Source organism: Musa acuminata, chromosome BXJ2-1 (assembly GCF_036884655.1).
Source record: "Musa acuminata AAA Group cultivar baxijiao chromosome BXJ2-1, Cavendish_Baxijiao_AAA, whole genome shotgun sequence".
Classification (NCBI taxonomy): domain Eukaryota; kingdom Viridiplantae; phylum Streptophyta; class Magnoliopsida; order Zingiberales; family Musaceae; genus Musa; species Musa acuminata.
The window spans coordinates 38725742-38743224 of record NC_088338.1 but is presented as its reverse complement, the minus strand read 5'-3'; the positions used below and the strand labels follow the sequence as shown (position 1 = coordinate 38743224).

General features: G+C 35.0%; 1 protein-coding gene across 4 annotated transcripts in view; it reads right to left on the bottom strand.

Moving 5' to 3' along the window:
• Positions 1 to 339: 339 nt before the first annotated feature.
• Positions 340 to 17483, bottom strand: part of LOC104000580 (alpha-N-acetylglucosaminidase-like) — a 76241-nt gene continuing 59097 nt past the window's right edge. For all 4 annotated transcript variants that reach the window (XM_065094005.1, XM_065094006.1, XM_065094008.1 and 1 more), the window contains 10 exons: positions 9774 to 9891; positions 9032 to 9079; positions 7861 to 7969; positions 7643 to 7746; positions 6486 to 6584; positions 5163 to 5273; positions 2709 to 2953; positions 1236 to 1473; positions 1059 to 1137; positions 340 to 960 (listed from right to left, as the gene is read on the bottom strand). In XM_065094005.1, coding sequence (XP_064950077.1) covers positions 653 to 960; positions 1059 to 1137; positions 1236 to 1473; positions 2709 to 2953; positions 5163 to 5273; positions 6486 to 6584; positions 7643 to 7746; positions 7861 to 7969; positions 9032 to 9079; positions 9774 to 9891 — 1459 coding nt within the window. In that variant the 3' untranslated portion in view covers positions 340 to 652. The remainder of the gene's footprint in view (positions 961 to 1058; positions 1138 to 1235; positions 1474 to 2708; positions 2954 to 5162; positions 5274 to 6485; positions 6585 to 7642; positions 7747 to 7860; positions 7970 to 9031; positions 9080 to 9773; positions 9892 to 17483) is intronic.

Below are 17483 nucleotides of genomic sequence, written 5' to 3'. Positions count from 1 at the left end.
AAAAGGTTAAATTATGGCTCGAAAGATTAAATTTGAGGTGGCTACAAAACTACAATCACTAGCTAATTAAGTTCACAAGGATTTCTGCCAGGAACTAGACGATGCTCAGATAAATTTCCAGCTTGAGAAGGCACTACCCTGGAAGCCGACTTGAACTTAATATTTTCACGTGTAAATCGTAATATTTATGCCCAGAAGTCACAAGTATGCTTTGAAAACTGAATTAAAAGTGCTGTAGCTTGACAGTGCCCATGACAATTCTGGTAAGTTTGGTCAATGTCGGTTCAGGTGTCAGGAAACTCAAAGAAATTAAAATTATTACAGTAGTCAACAATAGCATTTATCGTCAAAAATGATGATCTTCTTGTTTGGTACTAAAAGTTCCCATTAATATATTTTGAAATATCCATAGTCCATAAACAGTGGGAACACCAAACATATTAAGTACTAAGTTGACTCTGGTGTTACAGAGTAATAAGAAACTCAATTTGTGGCAAATTGACATATCATTGCCTAGACAATGCCTTCTTGACAAATAAATTAGGAATCCATTATGGAACAAACAACTCATAACATAATTGTTTTGATAAAAAGCCCAAGGCAATAAGATTCTTTTGAACTTCGGGAACGAAATTATCATCAGGAGATTGTGTCAAACATAGAAGCTCACAAAATTAGCAGCTTCATCATAGTTTGAACCCATATAAAGTGATTGCAAGTTATCACTACATAAATACTTGTCATATAGCCATCGAGATATATTTAGAGCATCACCAGAAGCTTTTACTGGAAACAAATTTCTACTGCTTTGCCACTTGTTGGTAAGGCCTATCCAGTCCCTCCTCCAGTCTTCTAATGGGAAACTCTCCCCCTTCACCAAGCTGTCTATCATGTACTTGAAATATATAGATGCTCTTGGCCCATAGTAGTCTAGTAGAAGACCACTCCAGTACTTGTTTCCTGCACAATTGAGATTGTCGCAAGAGTATTACATTAAAACAGATTGATGACACCAAAGTAAAGGGTATAAAGCAAATTGCTTCTGCATTGGTATGTACCATAATCACGAAGCAAACTAGCTTCAGTCTCAGTGTTATCAAACCACATGGTTACTTGAGTCCTTGCATTCCATTCAAACTGCACCATAGAAGCATGACAATGACAGAATCCTACTTAAATAGGCATACAAGTATTCAAATTTGAGGAGGGCAAACAGGTGACAACAAGAATCTTACCTGTTGCTCCTGTTCTGGGTCTCTTGCAAGGCGCTTGGCACTTTCCAACCAGGGGCCAAGCAGAAAACCATCATGGCATGACAAAAGCATGTCCAGATCTTTCACAAGGTCAAGAAAGTGCTGGCTATATATGGTCGCTTGTTTTAAATTACTAAGTTTGTACCCTTCTATAATCTTCAAGAATACTTTGTTTGCATACTTTGCTAATGCCTGACGGGTGAGATCCACAAGATCATATCTGGAATAATAGATCCACGAGATTTATATAAGATCCATTATCAAAATATAGTAGCATGTTAAAAGCTCCTAATATTGACATGATTTATAAAAAATTATTCTTGATGGGATTAAATATTTGAACTGTATAATATTGTTTGTAGCTGACTTTAAGATAATATTGAACTGTATAATATTTTTATGTGGAAGAAAGGGAGAAAAAATGGATAAGGATGCAGATAATTTACAATATTTATCATTTTATATAATTATCCGTTTAGTTTATCACATGAGAACAACAAGAATTGATAGAAAGAGTCATACCCATTGAAGCAGCAAAAATTTACATGTATCATAACAAACACAAGCCAATTCTAGTCATGGAGCTGTAGTCTAGACTGCTTTATATGGGTTATAACTTGATAAGCTTTCATTGTCATAAAATAATATACAACTGGATAAAGAACTTGCAATCATGGACATTGAGAGCAATATGAAGTATGAACAATGTAAATTTACATGGGAAAGGAAGTATCTTTAACCATAAAAGAAAATTGGTCATTGGACAATGATTTAGTAAGTGGTTGGGACGATCTAAGCCTCAATGTTGCATATCATGCCAGTTTCACACCTGCTAAGGACCAAAGACCAAATTCACATGCAAAACCTCATTCTCTAGCAACATGTACAAGATCTTGTTTTAGAAACAAAGACATCTTAGTCACTTAGTAATTGGAAAAATAGAACAAATAAGAGATAAAAAGACAAAAAGAGGGGGAATAAGAAGGAAAGGAAAATATACTGACTTCATCCAAAAGTTTCACTGAGCAATTGACTCATCATAATTTTGCAGTTACAGAACCACAACCGTCTACCAATGTACATTGCTTAAACCTGTCAAATCAGAACTCTACTTGGATTTTGCCACTACCATCAGTCAAATTTCAGCTGCTTTTGAAACTAATATTAAGATGCAAATATGCTGATTTAGATGGAAGAGATGAATACCAACAATATGCAAGTCTAACATATAAGCAAATAACTAACACAGTGTGTTTGAATTCCTTGCTCTAGTCATGGCAAGCTTTATGCAGTCTAGCATATAAATACCAGTAATATGTCAGAGATGTGGATGGAAGAGATAGATACCAGCATTATGCAAGTCTAACATATAAGCAGATAACTATCGGTGTGTGTTTCAATTCCTTGCTCTAGTCATGGCAAGCTTTACGCAAAAACAAATGAATCGCAAATCACCTGAAAGTCTGGCTATCTGATACATCATACCCATTTTCTAGGAAAAGAACTAATGCGCGTGTGACATCAGCAGTTGAATACCATAAATGTGGTTGATCATAAGAATTAGCTGTTTCCTTCAGTGGCTCTCTTATTGATAATTGTCGACTAAAATGCACAAGCTTTCTCTCTTCAGATATCTCTGGTATCAATATGACAGATGGATCAACATCTGGAAATGCAACAATTACATCTCGATTTTTGTCCTGTTGTTGAGTGGTTGAGGCATATAGATACATCAAAAAGCATTAGAACTAATAACTGGTAAGTAAATGTATGAAAGCACCAAAAGTGATGCACTTAATTATTGATAATAATCTCAAAGAGGTAAAACTGTAATTTCATGTGGTAATTTAAACCAATTCAAGCAATGGTTTACCCATTAGAATCTGGAAGAAAGCTTAGCTTGAACCACTTCAATTTGGACTATGGTCTAGTTGCGCAATCCAATCACAAGCATTTCTAATGCCCTTGATCATGAAATTCTCTCTCTTTGGTCTTTTAGCTCTCAGCACCTCTTTCTTTGCCTCTGCTTATCAAACTATTTTTATCTGGGACTTAATTCATAGTCTTGAAGCCATAAAAGCGGCCAAAGATTTCTAATGCTCTGCTGGGACATTAACCATCATGACCGATAGTACAGATGAAGGCCGTAACAAAGAAGATAAGGAAGAAAAGTAAAATGATAATAAAGAGAATAAGAAAACAGATGAAAAGATGTAGAAGCAAATGATGTGTTTCACTTAGACTGATACGAAACAGGCAGTACATACTGGTTCAGACATCAACTGGTATGTGGTATGCAGACCGCCCCTGTTTACGGCGATTCAGTTCATCCATATATAAGGAAACTACCCTAATTGTTTCTCACGCACAGCGCAACCTTTGCTTCTCAATGTGACCTCCACTTCTCAGGCACACCATGGCCTCACTGTATACCACCACCAAACACCACCTTCGGCCTAATTGCTTCTCATAGGAATGCCCATTTTCCTCTTCCTCTTCCTCCTCTTCACCATCTCCTCTTCTTCTTTCCTCCTACCTCCTTCCTCCTCCCTCCTCTTCCTCTACCACCCCTTCTTCTCCTTTTTCTTCTTCAGAACACCGATACACACAGTACACCAGTACTGATTGATATGTACTAGTCTGAGCATATTACCAAAATGGGTCCAGTACCCAAACGGTGATCCTTGAGTAGAAGTAATTCAAAGATTATCAAATGAGACAACTACGATTAGGAAAATAGGATTTTATGTTTCTTTTATTTTGTTCTTCAATAAGAAAATTCTAGAGTACTAGGTTTTGTACAAATCAAGAAATAATTTCGTAAATGAAAGCTACCATTGCCTCAAAAACTGAATAACCTTCGCATAATTATATAAAACATCCAAAAGCTGGTTCTTTTTTTTTCATGCCTTTGATATTTGCTTTCCAAATGAAAATAGTTTTCGTTATAATTTGCTCATCAACCTTTATCTAGAAAGTAATTAATCTAAAGCCAGGTTTGTAAGTACCATCATTGATGTATTATCAACATCAATGGTAAAATCTCTTTGATTCCTCGGACTTAAGTTGCAGCACTCTTTCTGCTGTTGTAAGAGAGGAAGAGTGTAGATCTCCTTTTTTACTAAAATCCAAGTGTTTCTCTGAATACCAAACCCAATAAGGATAGAAAACATTGAAGTTACTAGTAGTGATGCTGCAACTAAAGCAGCTTAAAACATCATGATCTTTTGAACTAAAAAGTCAATATAGGGTAATATCTAATTGTGCTATTATTGAACCAATTGACAGAGTAATGATTAATTCAAGTGATCAAATATTAAAAGATTTTTCTTACTGGTACCTTTATGGTTCTTGATCACTTCAATGTGATCACCACCAATGGTGGCAAGCTTTCACAATATCTTCGTCTTTTGACTTATTTGGTGTTATTGTGTCAACTGTCAAGTTTCTTATTATCAAAAGAAGACAATTGTATTTGCTTTTCCTGATCCTAATTTTAAAGAAAGTAAAAGAAATATGGAGTCCTTATGGACATTTACTTTCTTGGTTGCATGCATACAAATGATCTTTGGCATTCATAGACTGTGACTTCTATTGGCAATTGACAAAATTATGGAAGAAGAATTATTTGTATTTGAACTCTCTTTTTGCAATCCTAGATTGTAACCTCCTATGAACAATTATATCCCTCCCAAAGCCGTCAACTTTGGTCATGAAGACTTAACTAAACCCTATTTTTGGTGAACACTCAGAATGGTTAGTTTTCTAAAGCCACAATGCACCACATTTCAAGCAAGAAGATTCGACTCTGAAAACCTTTAGATGAATATGAAGTTTATATGTGGATAATGAGGATCCACTATGAGTCATAAATTAGCCTACAATAGAGAAAACAAAGATTAAACTCACATAGGCACCATCTGTGCAATTATATAGAGTATGATATAGTATCTGCCAGGCGTCTTGTAGTGCTGGAACAAACCTTCCATATCTCCTTGTTGCATATAAGTCAACCCAGATCTGAAAAGAAAATGATAAAAGAAAAGCCAAAACATTTCTTGATGGGTCTGATCTAAATTTTGAAATAATCAGTCAGTAAATCAAGCTTTCATATGTTTATCACTTAACAATGTATATAATGAATTCTACATCATTAAAATTCCATCAAATTTACTTCTCAACTAAAATTGTTCATTGACAAAGAACAAAAGAGAATGTTAGTTGTAGGAAATTTAGGCAACAATCAAACTAGATGATCTAATTATTTCTACCAAATAAATCTGCTAAAAGTGAAATATGAATCTTTTTTCACATTGTGATTCCTCCTCATTGAGCTTCTAGTTCCATTATTCTTTTTCCACAAGTAAAAATAGGCATGCTTTTAACTATTATCAGATTCTGAAATCCAATTACTAAGCTGTCCTGAATTGATGGAACAAACTATTTTGCTGAGTTTGCATGATGACTAAGAAACTATATCTTGCTACATAATTGGAAGAATGGCAATAAGCAGATTATATATCCTAGAACAGAAAGAAAATGCTACATTTTGTTCTACCAAAAACTGACCACCTAAGCTCCTCAATATTAAAATGATGCATAAAAACCCAGAAATAGGTCAAGTACCTTGCCAGCTGGACATATTTAAATGTATCCGACCTAACAAAGGTTAAATGAAGGATAAAAAAGAAAGTAGGCAAAGTGAAGAAGTGAAAACCCATAAACAGATACGCAAATCACATTTGTACAATCAAAACACATGCACAAAGAAAAGAAACATGCTCCATCTGAGATCACATTTGGCCAAAATTTTGTTCACAAGGCAAGGTTTAATCTACAGCTAATGCAATTTGACCTACAATAAACAAATCAAAATTAAATTCCTATTTGCCCAATACAATAAAAATGCATTTAACTTGATACTGTCCTTCACAAAGTTCCAAATTTTAATTAAATTTCTTTTCTAGTGCTACTATTCTAGTTTATAGATTACTAGACTTAATCTGCCATTGAAGCAGGAACTACTTAACCGCTGAACCGAAAAAAGAATCTTAAATTATATATGTACCTGTTTGGGAAAACTATTTGAACTTATTCTATGTAACTAACCTATAGGATATCTTCAATTTATACATTACACCATATAGGAGGCGAGAAAGGGAAATTATAGCTTAAAACATGTGGATGGTATTCAATAAGGTAAAGAGATGGGTACACAAAAGTAAATATTACCTTGACATCTACTGGTTTATGATGAAATGCCATTTCAGACATCAGATCATAAACAACAGGATTTTGCTCGATGCCTTCCATAGACATTCCAACGCCAACCTTTAGACCAACGAAATATTAGACAAACATAAAACATACCAATGATATTCCTCAAGGATATATATGGATTAAGAGATGATATTAATATATAGCTCCTTCTAAATTCCATAACTTATAACAGAAATCACAACAAATTTTGCTACAACTTTTACTTGTTGTGAAAGAGACAGGGAACATTTTTTTAGCAAAAAATAAAAATTTTAAATCTGCAAAAACAAACTTTCTTTATCCAAGTAGTCAAACTCATATCCTTTGATGCTCACAAAAAGGCTTCAGCACCGAAAAATATATTTTTTGAATAATAAAGATACGTTTGAGAAAAAGATTGACACTACCAGTTTATAAGAGTTCCTTTAACAGATAGCACAGATTTTGTTCGTGCTTCACCAATCATTTTCATAGTGAAAACGTGAAATGTGATTCACTACAGATTGTACAAAATTAAAATTGTGAACACTGTCATAAAATGGTGTTTATATATTCAAACATTTCCTAATAATTTTCTAGAGATGCAAGAAATAATATAATAAACTATATAAATAAATTATGATTACCACACCTAGATTAAGGAATAATTTTAACTCACTAGTGAACTAAAATAACAAATTCCACCAATCCTATATCACTGGTCAGAAGCACAACACTAACCACTGTAACGACATGTTTTATGTTGTTGAACCTTGATGACATTTGGCACAACCAGCAAATTCACAATGTGGAACTAGCCCAAATAATGGTTAGAAAGGAAAAAAAAATGTAGGTAACTGTCGAAATCAACCGTTATCGTGCTATGTCGAGCAGTAACTATGTCGGGCGATAATGATCGAAATTTCAATTGTTACCGTTTGATATGCCCCTGTATCACCCGATACGGGCCATATTGAGTGTTCCGCCCGATAGCGGACGGTCCATGTACCGGTATGCTATCAGACCGGTACGTATCGTCCGTACCAGGCAGTATTATTTGAAATTAAAAACCCTGGGACTAGGTACCATGTATCACAAAATAAGCTGCACATAATAAATTATATTTTAAGTACCACAAAAAGGCAACTAACCATGGTTGAATTTTCACTTGTACGAGCTTCAATAGGTCCAAGTGCAATTGCATCGAGAATACCATACATCTCAATATTTCCAGCAAAATTGTGTAGCATGCACCTGTAGAAAATTAATATAAGTTGCTGCTGATCAAGATTATGGAAAAAAGGAATCTTTACATATTGCTACAAGAAAATTAACGAAAACCAACATTTTGAGAAACAGAGAACTTTCCAGATGTATGGAACACCGTAAAACTGTTTTGATGTAATCCATATTGGTTTTACTTCAGCGAATAGATCAAGAACTACCATCCGCCCAATTGGAACTGAATGCAAGAGAGCCTAACAATAAAAGAAAAGTTAAATCGCAGGTTCTGAACCAAATTGTGGCAACAATTTATAAGTTTAACATCTTATGATGGTATAAGCCTAACAATGCTAACAACTTAGAAGTAACTAGTTCTGATGATAGTATAAGTTTAACATCACTTCTACTGTCAAAATGTGGTGCAGATAACTATAAAAAATTGTGCCAATATCGAGAAAAAAAAGTTTTGATGCACCAGAAACCAAGGTTTGCAGTACCGACCCGTACCGCCCGGTACGTACCGGTCCGATACGTTGCCGGTACGCGGACCACCTGTTACCGTGCCGAGTACTGTAGCAGCTACAGTAACACTGTAGCAGCTACAGTACTCGGCACGCCTGATTATACCGCTCGTTACACCCAGGTGTACCGAGAGGTATACCGTACCGTACCGGTACCGAGCGCCGGTCGAAACACCGGTATGGTACGATATTGCGAACCTTGCCAGAAACAATAGCGTTGATGTAGTTAAAGAAAACTCTATATAGTCAAGTGACATGAAATGATCGACAAATTCAATCCCAAATAGTTATTCAATATTACATTGTGTGATGCAGTTTTGCAGTTGATAGGACCATATGCTTTCTTTTCTTGTTTGCCTTCAATTAAATCAATCCAGAGATACTTGATAAGCATTCTTCAATGCCGATCTCTCACTTCTTGAGAACATCTTATTTACAATCTCATCCTAGTTATAAACCTATAAATCAGTTCAAAAGATGGCCTACTAAAATTTATACAAATGATCATCATAAAACAAATTCTCAAATCATATGCCATTTTATTTGTTGTCATAGTATATTAAATAAGCACACATGATATTTCTAAATTGATCCCATGATTTTGCCAACCTCCATATACAAGAACATTTGCAACATAATTGCAAATCAAGGAAAACTTTATTATAAGGATTAACATAGGTATCAAACGTATTTGGTATAAAATGGACATGAACACAGAATTTCAAGTAAATAATAAGATAATGACGGAGATAAGTATTAATAAAATCTAAACTAGCAAGTCAACAAAAACACTACCTTCATCTGAGGTGGTTTCCAGAACGGGTCATATGAAAATAACCAACCCTGTAGAAGTTTAGAACACAAAAAGATTATTTGATGTTACTGTGAAACCAAGAGCATCATGCTTGACCTTGAAAGAAGCCCTAAAATCTATTAATTCATGGAAAAAAAAATTAAAGGAACTGGCATATTGTACATGTTGGCTAATGCAAAGTAGTATGTATCACCCCAACAAGGTGCCCACACATGATAATGAGGGTATCATGCCTCATAAAATGTTGATATCTGTTTATTATAAAACCACAAAAAACTCAAATAATCACTAGGCATCATCTAACTGAAATAGGAAAAGCTTCCTACTCCAGGATTGTTTAATGCTTAATATTCATTGGCAACCAATATGGTACAATAGCATGCATCTTCAACAATAACCTTGAAATTCTTTCTAATGACAAAATATCTATTACATGATACTTAAGTTCCTAGTGTTCAAATTGGATCAATCGAAACAGGGATAAAAATTAAGAAAACTATCTATTTGTTCTGAAACCCAGCTTTAGCTAACATGTATTAAATCTAAAACCAAGTTTCCAAGTTTGCCAAACTAATCAATTGTTAAATTGTAAAAATTGACCACCAATATCTACACTTAAAAAGAACCCTCTTCAAGATGTCAACTCCTCATTCATGTGTTGGAGTAATTAAAGGATGAATAATATCAACCTATGGTGCCTATGAAATAACTAATTTATGATACCTGCATGAGCCATATTGCATCATCATCACCACTTTGCATTCCTTTATATATTGCAGAACCCAAGGAAGATATATACTTTGGATCATCTACAGGTGGAGTGTTCTCATCAAATGTATCACTGTAGAGACCAAAAAGAAACAGAAGGTAATTAAGATCAGAACTTCTTTTGAAGTAAAAAAAATAAGTATATTGATATCTTTGAAACTAATACATTTTTGCACAATTTATAAATTATCTATCAACAATAAGAGCACATAACTAGGTGTGCATATTTTTTTATTTTTTTATAAATTAGAAGAATTAACAACTTTAATTAGTCTCTCCTAGCAACAATAAGAAAAAGGAGAACACAAATAGAACTTTGCATTCTTGATTGATCATCTTTCTGGGTGGTGTCATGTTTCACAAAATAGTTCAACTCTACTATTAGTCTATCACTCTATTGGATTTTTAGATTTCTTGTTAAGGTATTAAAGCTGTCATATTTTGTTCAATGAACCAAAAGAGCTTTCGGTATATCTTTTGCAATTAGGGAAAGAACAAATCTAAAAAAAAGAACAATACTATGTCTGATCTTTTTTTTTCCTCTTTTCTGCAACATAATCTGCAAATTGTAGAATTGCAATGCTCTTTGCACACATCTCAAACATCTTCACCAAAGTGCAAAGGTAGACATTATTCAAACCAGGGTTCACCTTCTTGGTCCAAACCAGTGTACCAACTGACCAGCAATACGATATGTACTGCCCTATACTAGTGTACCATGTGTAGATACGGCGGGGCATACCAACGACATAGGAAAATGATAAAAAATAGCTCCAAAAATTTCTGAAAAATAAAATAAAATTATATTACGGGTTTTAAGTTGGAAAACACTATTCAACGCAAGGATTAAAATTTCGTACCATACCGGAGTTTCGAGATTCGCTTAGTACGATACAATACTGTATACTGAGCGGTATATTTCGGTATACCGCTAAAAAAAAAAGGGACGAGTGCCTTGTCGCCCTTTTTGGTGCGTGGAGAGAAGACACCTCGATTTCTTCTCCCCACGCGGGTAGAAAACCGAGGCGACGTCACCTCGTTTTATATATGTGCATATATGTATATGTATATGTATATGTACAAGGTATGCAATTTCGAATAATACCGCCCGGTACGGGTGGTACGTATCGGTCCGTCAGTTTACCGGTACACGGACCGCCGATTACCGAACGGAACGAAATATATATATATATATATATATATATATATATATATATATATATATATATATATATATATAAAAATTAATATATAAATATTTTATAAAAGGTGACGTCGCGTCGCCTTTTTTGGCGACGTCGCCGAGGCGACGCGATGTCGCCTTATATATAAGAATATTTATATATAAATAAATAAATAAATATATATATATATATATATATATATATATATATAAACGAGGCGACGTCGCCTCGACGATGCGACATCACCTTTTATAAAAATATTTTATATATAAATATATATATAAAAACGAGGCATCGTCGTGTTGCCTCGACGACGTCGCTGAGGCGATGCGACATCTCCTTTTATAAAAAAAAAAAAAAAAAAAAAAAAATATATATATATATATATATATATATATATATATATATACCGAGCGATATACCGAACGATATATCGCTTGATATACAGTTTCATACCGTACCGAGCGAACGTCGAAACTCCGGTACGGTACGAAATTGCATACCTTATATATATATATATATATATATATATATATATATATATATATATATATATATGTGTGTGTGTGTGTATATATGTACATATATACATATATATATATATATATATATATATATATATATATATATATATATATATGTATATAAGTTAAAAAAAAAAGGGGTGATTGCCTCGTCACCCTTTTTGGCACGTGGGGAGAAGAAACCTCGATTTCTTCTCCCCACTCGGTATATATATATAAAAGAAAACCATTTTCTGTGACGTTGCCTCTTTTCTGCCCGTGCGAAAAAGGTGGGGAGAAGAAACCATTTCCTTCTGCCTCGTCGCCTCATTTCTTCTACTTGCATGGGGAGAAGAAACGCCGCCTCGATGCTCAGTTTCTTCTCCACGCGATGCCGAGGATTCTTCTCCTCTCGCGGATGAGAAGTCGCCGACGATACCAAGGTCTCATCGCCTCAGATGAGACCTTGGTATCGACGCCGATCTCTAGGTTCACCTCTTCTTTCTTCTCCCTCGATTAAATCCACCTAGTCGCGGGCGGTGACGATTTAGCTTTCGGTCTGATCTTCCATGAAGCTGTCTCCTCGATTTTTTGGACCTTATAAGGTATTAGAACATATTGGACCAGTTGCCTACCGTTTGGATTTGCCTGCTAGCTCTAAAATACATTCAGTTTTTTATGTTTCATACCTTAAGAGGAAGTTGGGTGAAGATGAGATAGTGCAGCACCATTTGCCAGATACCTCTACTACTAGGAAAGTTCAAGCTCAACCACAAGCCATACTTGATCGACGAGTTGTAATGTACCGCAGACATCCCGTGAGTGAAGTGCTGGTGCAATGGGCTAATTTACCAAAGGAAGATGCCGCTAGGGAGTCCTACAGAGCGCTAAAAGAGAAGTTTCCATAATTTGATGTTGCTCAGCCTTGAGGACAAGGCTGAATTGAAAGAGGAAATGTTAGGGTCCTTTTATTTTCTGAGCTTTTAAATAATATTTATTGAGTCGTTTTAGTTCAGTTAGAATCAGAACTCTATAAATAGAGATGTAGCTGTTTCTTTTGGCAATCAGGGAAATATTATTTAGTCTTTTGACAAACCCTCGGAGGCCGATCCCCTCGAAGTGATCATCCCTTTTCCCTTCTTTTCTTTGACGATAAGACCCTAGGGTCTTATCAAGGAGTTTGTTAGTAGTTGTAAAACACTTAATTTCGAAATTCCCTATGCATGAAGTGTTATTTCATGCACTAGTACTTATTTTGGTATTTAGGGCTTAGAAAGGACTTTAGAAACATATGATATTTTGGTAGAAGCTCTCTTTGAGTACTCCCTTAAACTCTGTATCTCTTGGATGTGTCCTTGAGTGGTGAGTCTTTTGATTTCAGTCCTGTATCCTCATTTATAATCCTTGGGGTGACGAACTTTCTGTATCCCTTTGTGATTTTAACTTAGTGGTAAGCTATTTTTCGATCTTATTTAAGTTTTATCGCGAATTCGTGTCTTTTCTATCCAAAACACTCATTCCAACAAATACAACTGTATTGTGACTTTTCTTCGAGAGTTCATTCCTTATCCATTGTGACTTTCTATCCGAAATACTCATTCCAGCAAATACAGCTCTACTATTGGTTTTTCGTCAAAATGTATTCTGCTTTGTCCACCTATTCTACATCACCCTTGGTATGAAACTTCGATTTTCCGCAAAGTTTATGACTGTCACGTTTTTTTTTGAAACTATACTTATAATGACTATCCTAGGGTAAATATGTTGGGAGTGATCAATTTTTTGAATTTTTGAGACGATGCGCAAAAAACCGATCGAACCTCGACATTGCAAAAACTTTATAACTATCATGTTTTTTTTCTGAAACTATGCTCGCACGGCATCTCATGGACAAATATGTTTGGAATGATCAATTTTTTGAATTTTCATGATAGTGCGTAGAAAACTGATCCAACATCGACTTTATGCAAAAATTTATGACTGTAAGTTTGTTTCTGAAACCAAGCTTATACAACTATCTTAGGGCTAATATGTTGAGAATGGTAAATATTTTGAATTTTCAAGATGGTGTGCAAAAACTATTCGAACCTCGACTTTGCACAAACTTTATGATCGTTACTTTTTTTATGAAAACTGGCTTATACAACTTTCGTAGGTTTAATATGTTGGGCATGATCAATATTTTGAATTTTTTAGATGGTGCTTAAAAAACCGATCTAACCTTCACTTTGCACAAACTTTATGATCGTTATGTTTTTTTGTGAAACTAGGCTCATACAACTTCCATAATGCAAATATGTAGGGAATTGTCAATATTTTGAATTTTTGAGATGATGCGTAGAAAACCAATTGAACCTTGACTTTGCGCAAACTTTTTGATTGACATATTTTTGTGTAAAACCATGCACAAACGACTTCGCTAGGGTAAATAAGTTGATAATGATCAAATTTTTGAATTTTTATGATTGCGCAAAAAATCGATCAAACCTCGACTTTGCTCAAACTTTATGACGGGCATGTTTTCTTACGAAACTAAGCTTATACAACTTCCCAAAAGCTAATATATGGGGAATGGTCAATATTGTAAATTTTTGAGAGGGTCCACAAGAAAACAATCGAATCTCGGCTTTGGACAATCTTTATGACCATCATTTTTTTTTTTTTTGCGAAACTAAGGTTTTACAACTTCCATTGGGCAAATGTGTTGGGAATGGTCAATATTTTAAAATTTTGAGATGGTGTACAAAAAAACAATAGAACCTCGACTTTGCAGAAATTTTATGACCGTCATATTTTTTACGTGAATCTAAGCTTATACAACTTCTCTAGGGCTAATATCCCAAAGATCGATAATTCTCTTCTAGAGAAGAGGTAGGGAGGCGACCCTTGAGATAGGCGGTGAGAAACGACTGAGGGCAAGGGCACCTCGTGGACAGCACGCGCTCCTGTGCCCTCAATGGCGAGTGCGAGGGCGGCTTAGGGTAGGGACGACGGTTGCTTCTTCCTTGGGCTACTTGGCTCATACAAATTTTATTGGGCTAATATGTTAGGAATGATCAATATTTTGACTTTTCGAGATTGTGCGCAAAAAAATCATTCGAAACTTAACTTTGCACAAACTTTATAACCATCACATTTTTTTTGCGAAACCAGGCTTATACAACTTCCCTAAGGCTAATATGTTAGGAATGGTCAATATTTTAAAATTTGGAGACGGTGCATAAAAAACTGATTGAACCTCGACTTTGCGCAATCTTTATGACCATCATGTTTTTCCGTGAAACCAATCTCATAGGAATTCCCTAGGGCAAATACGTTAGGAATGATTAAGTTTTTGAATTTTTGAGATGGTGCACAACGAACCTATCAAACCATGACTTTGCACAAAATTTATGACTGCCACGTTTTTTTACGAAGCCTAGCATATATGACTTCCCGAAGGCAAATATATTGGGAATGGTCAATATTTTAAATTTTTGAGGGATCGTAAAAAACCGATCGAACCTTGCCGCTTTGCAAATCTGATGACCGTCACCGTCTTTTTGCAAAACCAGCTTGAACAACTTCCCTAGAGCTAATATGTTTGGAATGGTCAATATTTCGAATATTCGAGAAGGTGCACAAAAACTTGATCGAACCTCGACTTTGCGCAAACTTTATAATCGTCACATTTTTTTGAAAAACCAAGCTTAAACATCTTCTATTGAGCTAATATGTTGGGAATGGTCAAAATTTTGAATTTTCGAGATGGTGCGCACAAGAGCAATCGAACTTTGATTTTTCGCATAGTTTATGACTATCACATTTTTTTTCTGAAACAATGCTTATACTGACTACCCTACGACAAATATGTTGGGTGTGATCAATTTTTTGAATTTTTGAGATGGTGCGTAAAAAACCGATCGAACCTCGACATTGCAAAAACTTTATAACTATCACGTTTTTTTTCTCAAACTATGCTCGTACGACATCTCATGGACAAATATGTTTGGAATGATCAATTTTTTGAATTTTCATGATGGTGTGTAGAAAACCGATCAAACATCGACTTTATGCACAATTTATGATAGTAAATTTGTTTCTGAAACTAAGCTTATACAACTTCCTTAGGGTTAATATGTTTGTAATGGTTAATATTTTGAATTTTCAAGATAGTGTGCCAAAACTATTCGAACCTCGACTTTACGCAAACTTTATGACCGTTCCTTTTTTTATGAAAATTGGCTTATAAAACTTCCGTAGGTTTAAAATGTTGGGCATGATCAATATTTTGAAATTTTGAGATGGTTCTAAAAAAATCGATCAAACCGTGACTTTGCACAAACTTTATTATCATCATGTTTTTTTGCGAAAGCAGGCTCATACAACTTCCATAATGCTAATATGTAGGGAATGGTTAATATTTTAAATTTTTGAGATGGTGTGCAGAAAACCAATTGAACCTTGACTTTGCGTAAACTTTTTTGACTGATATAATTTTTTGTAAAACCATGCACAACCGACTTTGCTAGGGCAAATAATTTGATAATGATCAATTTTTAAAATTTTTGAGACTACGCAAAAAATCAATCAAACACCGACTTTGCTCAAAATTTATGACGGCTATGTTTTCTTGTGAAACTAAGCTTATAAAGCTTCCCGAAAGCTAATATATGGGGAATGGTCAATATTGTAAATTTTTGATAAGGTCCACAAGAAAACAATCGAATCTCGGCTTTGGGCAATCTTTATGACCGTCTTTTTTTTTTGCAAAACAAAGCTTATACAACTTTCCTTGAGCAAATGTGTTGGGAATGGTCAATATTTTAAATTTTCGAGATTATGCACAAAAAAATAATCGAACATCGACTTTGTAGAAACATTATGACCGTAATATTTTTTACGTGAATCCAGGCTTATACAACTTCCCTAGGAATAATATCCCAATGATCGATAGTTCTCTGCCAGAGAAGAGGTAGGGAGGCGACCCTTGTGATAGGCGGCGAGAAGCGACTGAGGGCAAGGGCACCTCGTAGGCAGCACGCGCTCCCGTGCCCATAATGGCGAGTGCAAGGGCGACTTGGGGCATGGGCGACGGTTGCTTCTCCTTTAGGCTACTTGGCTCGTACAGATTTTCTTGGGCTAATATGTTGGGAATGGTCAATATTTTGACTTTTCGAGATTGTGTGCAAAAAATCATTCGAAACATAACTTTGCGGAAACTTTATAACCATCACATTTTTTTTACGAAACCAGGCTTATACAACTTCCCTAAAGCTAATATGTTGGGAATGGTCAAGATTTTAAAATTTGGAGGCGGTGCATAAAAAACCGATTGAGCCTCAACTTTGCGTAGTTTTTATGACCGTCATGTTTTTTCTGTGAAATCATTCTCATAGGACTTCCCTAGGGCAAATATGTTGGAATGATCAATTTTTTGAATTTTTGAGATGATGCACAAAGAACATATCAAACCATGACTTTGCGCAAAATTTATGACTGCCACGTTTTTTTACGAAGCCTAGCATATATAACTTCCCGAAGGCAAATATATTGGGAATGGTCAATATTTAAAATTTTTTAGAGGGAGCGCAAAAAATTGATCGATTTTGCAAACTTGATGGTCGTCGCGTCTTTCGGCAAAACCAGCTTAAACAACTTCCCTAGAGCTAATATGTTTGGAATGGTCAATATTTCGAATATTCGAGACGATGCACAAAAATCTAATCGAATCTCGACTTTGCGCAAACTTTATAACTGCCACATTTTTTTGAAAAACCAATCTTAAACAACTTCCATTGGAGTTAATATGTTGGAAATGGTTAATATTTTAAATTTTCGAGATGGTGTGCAAAAAACCAATCGAACTTCGATTTTTTGCAAATTTTAAGACTACCACGTTTTTTTTCCGAAACTATGCTTATACTGACTCCCCTTGGGCAAATATGTTGGGAGTGATCAATTTTTTGAATTTTTGAGACGGTGCACAAAAAACCGAT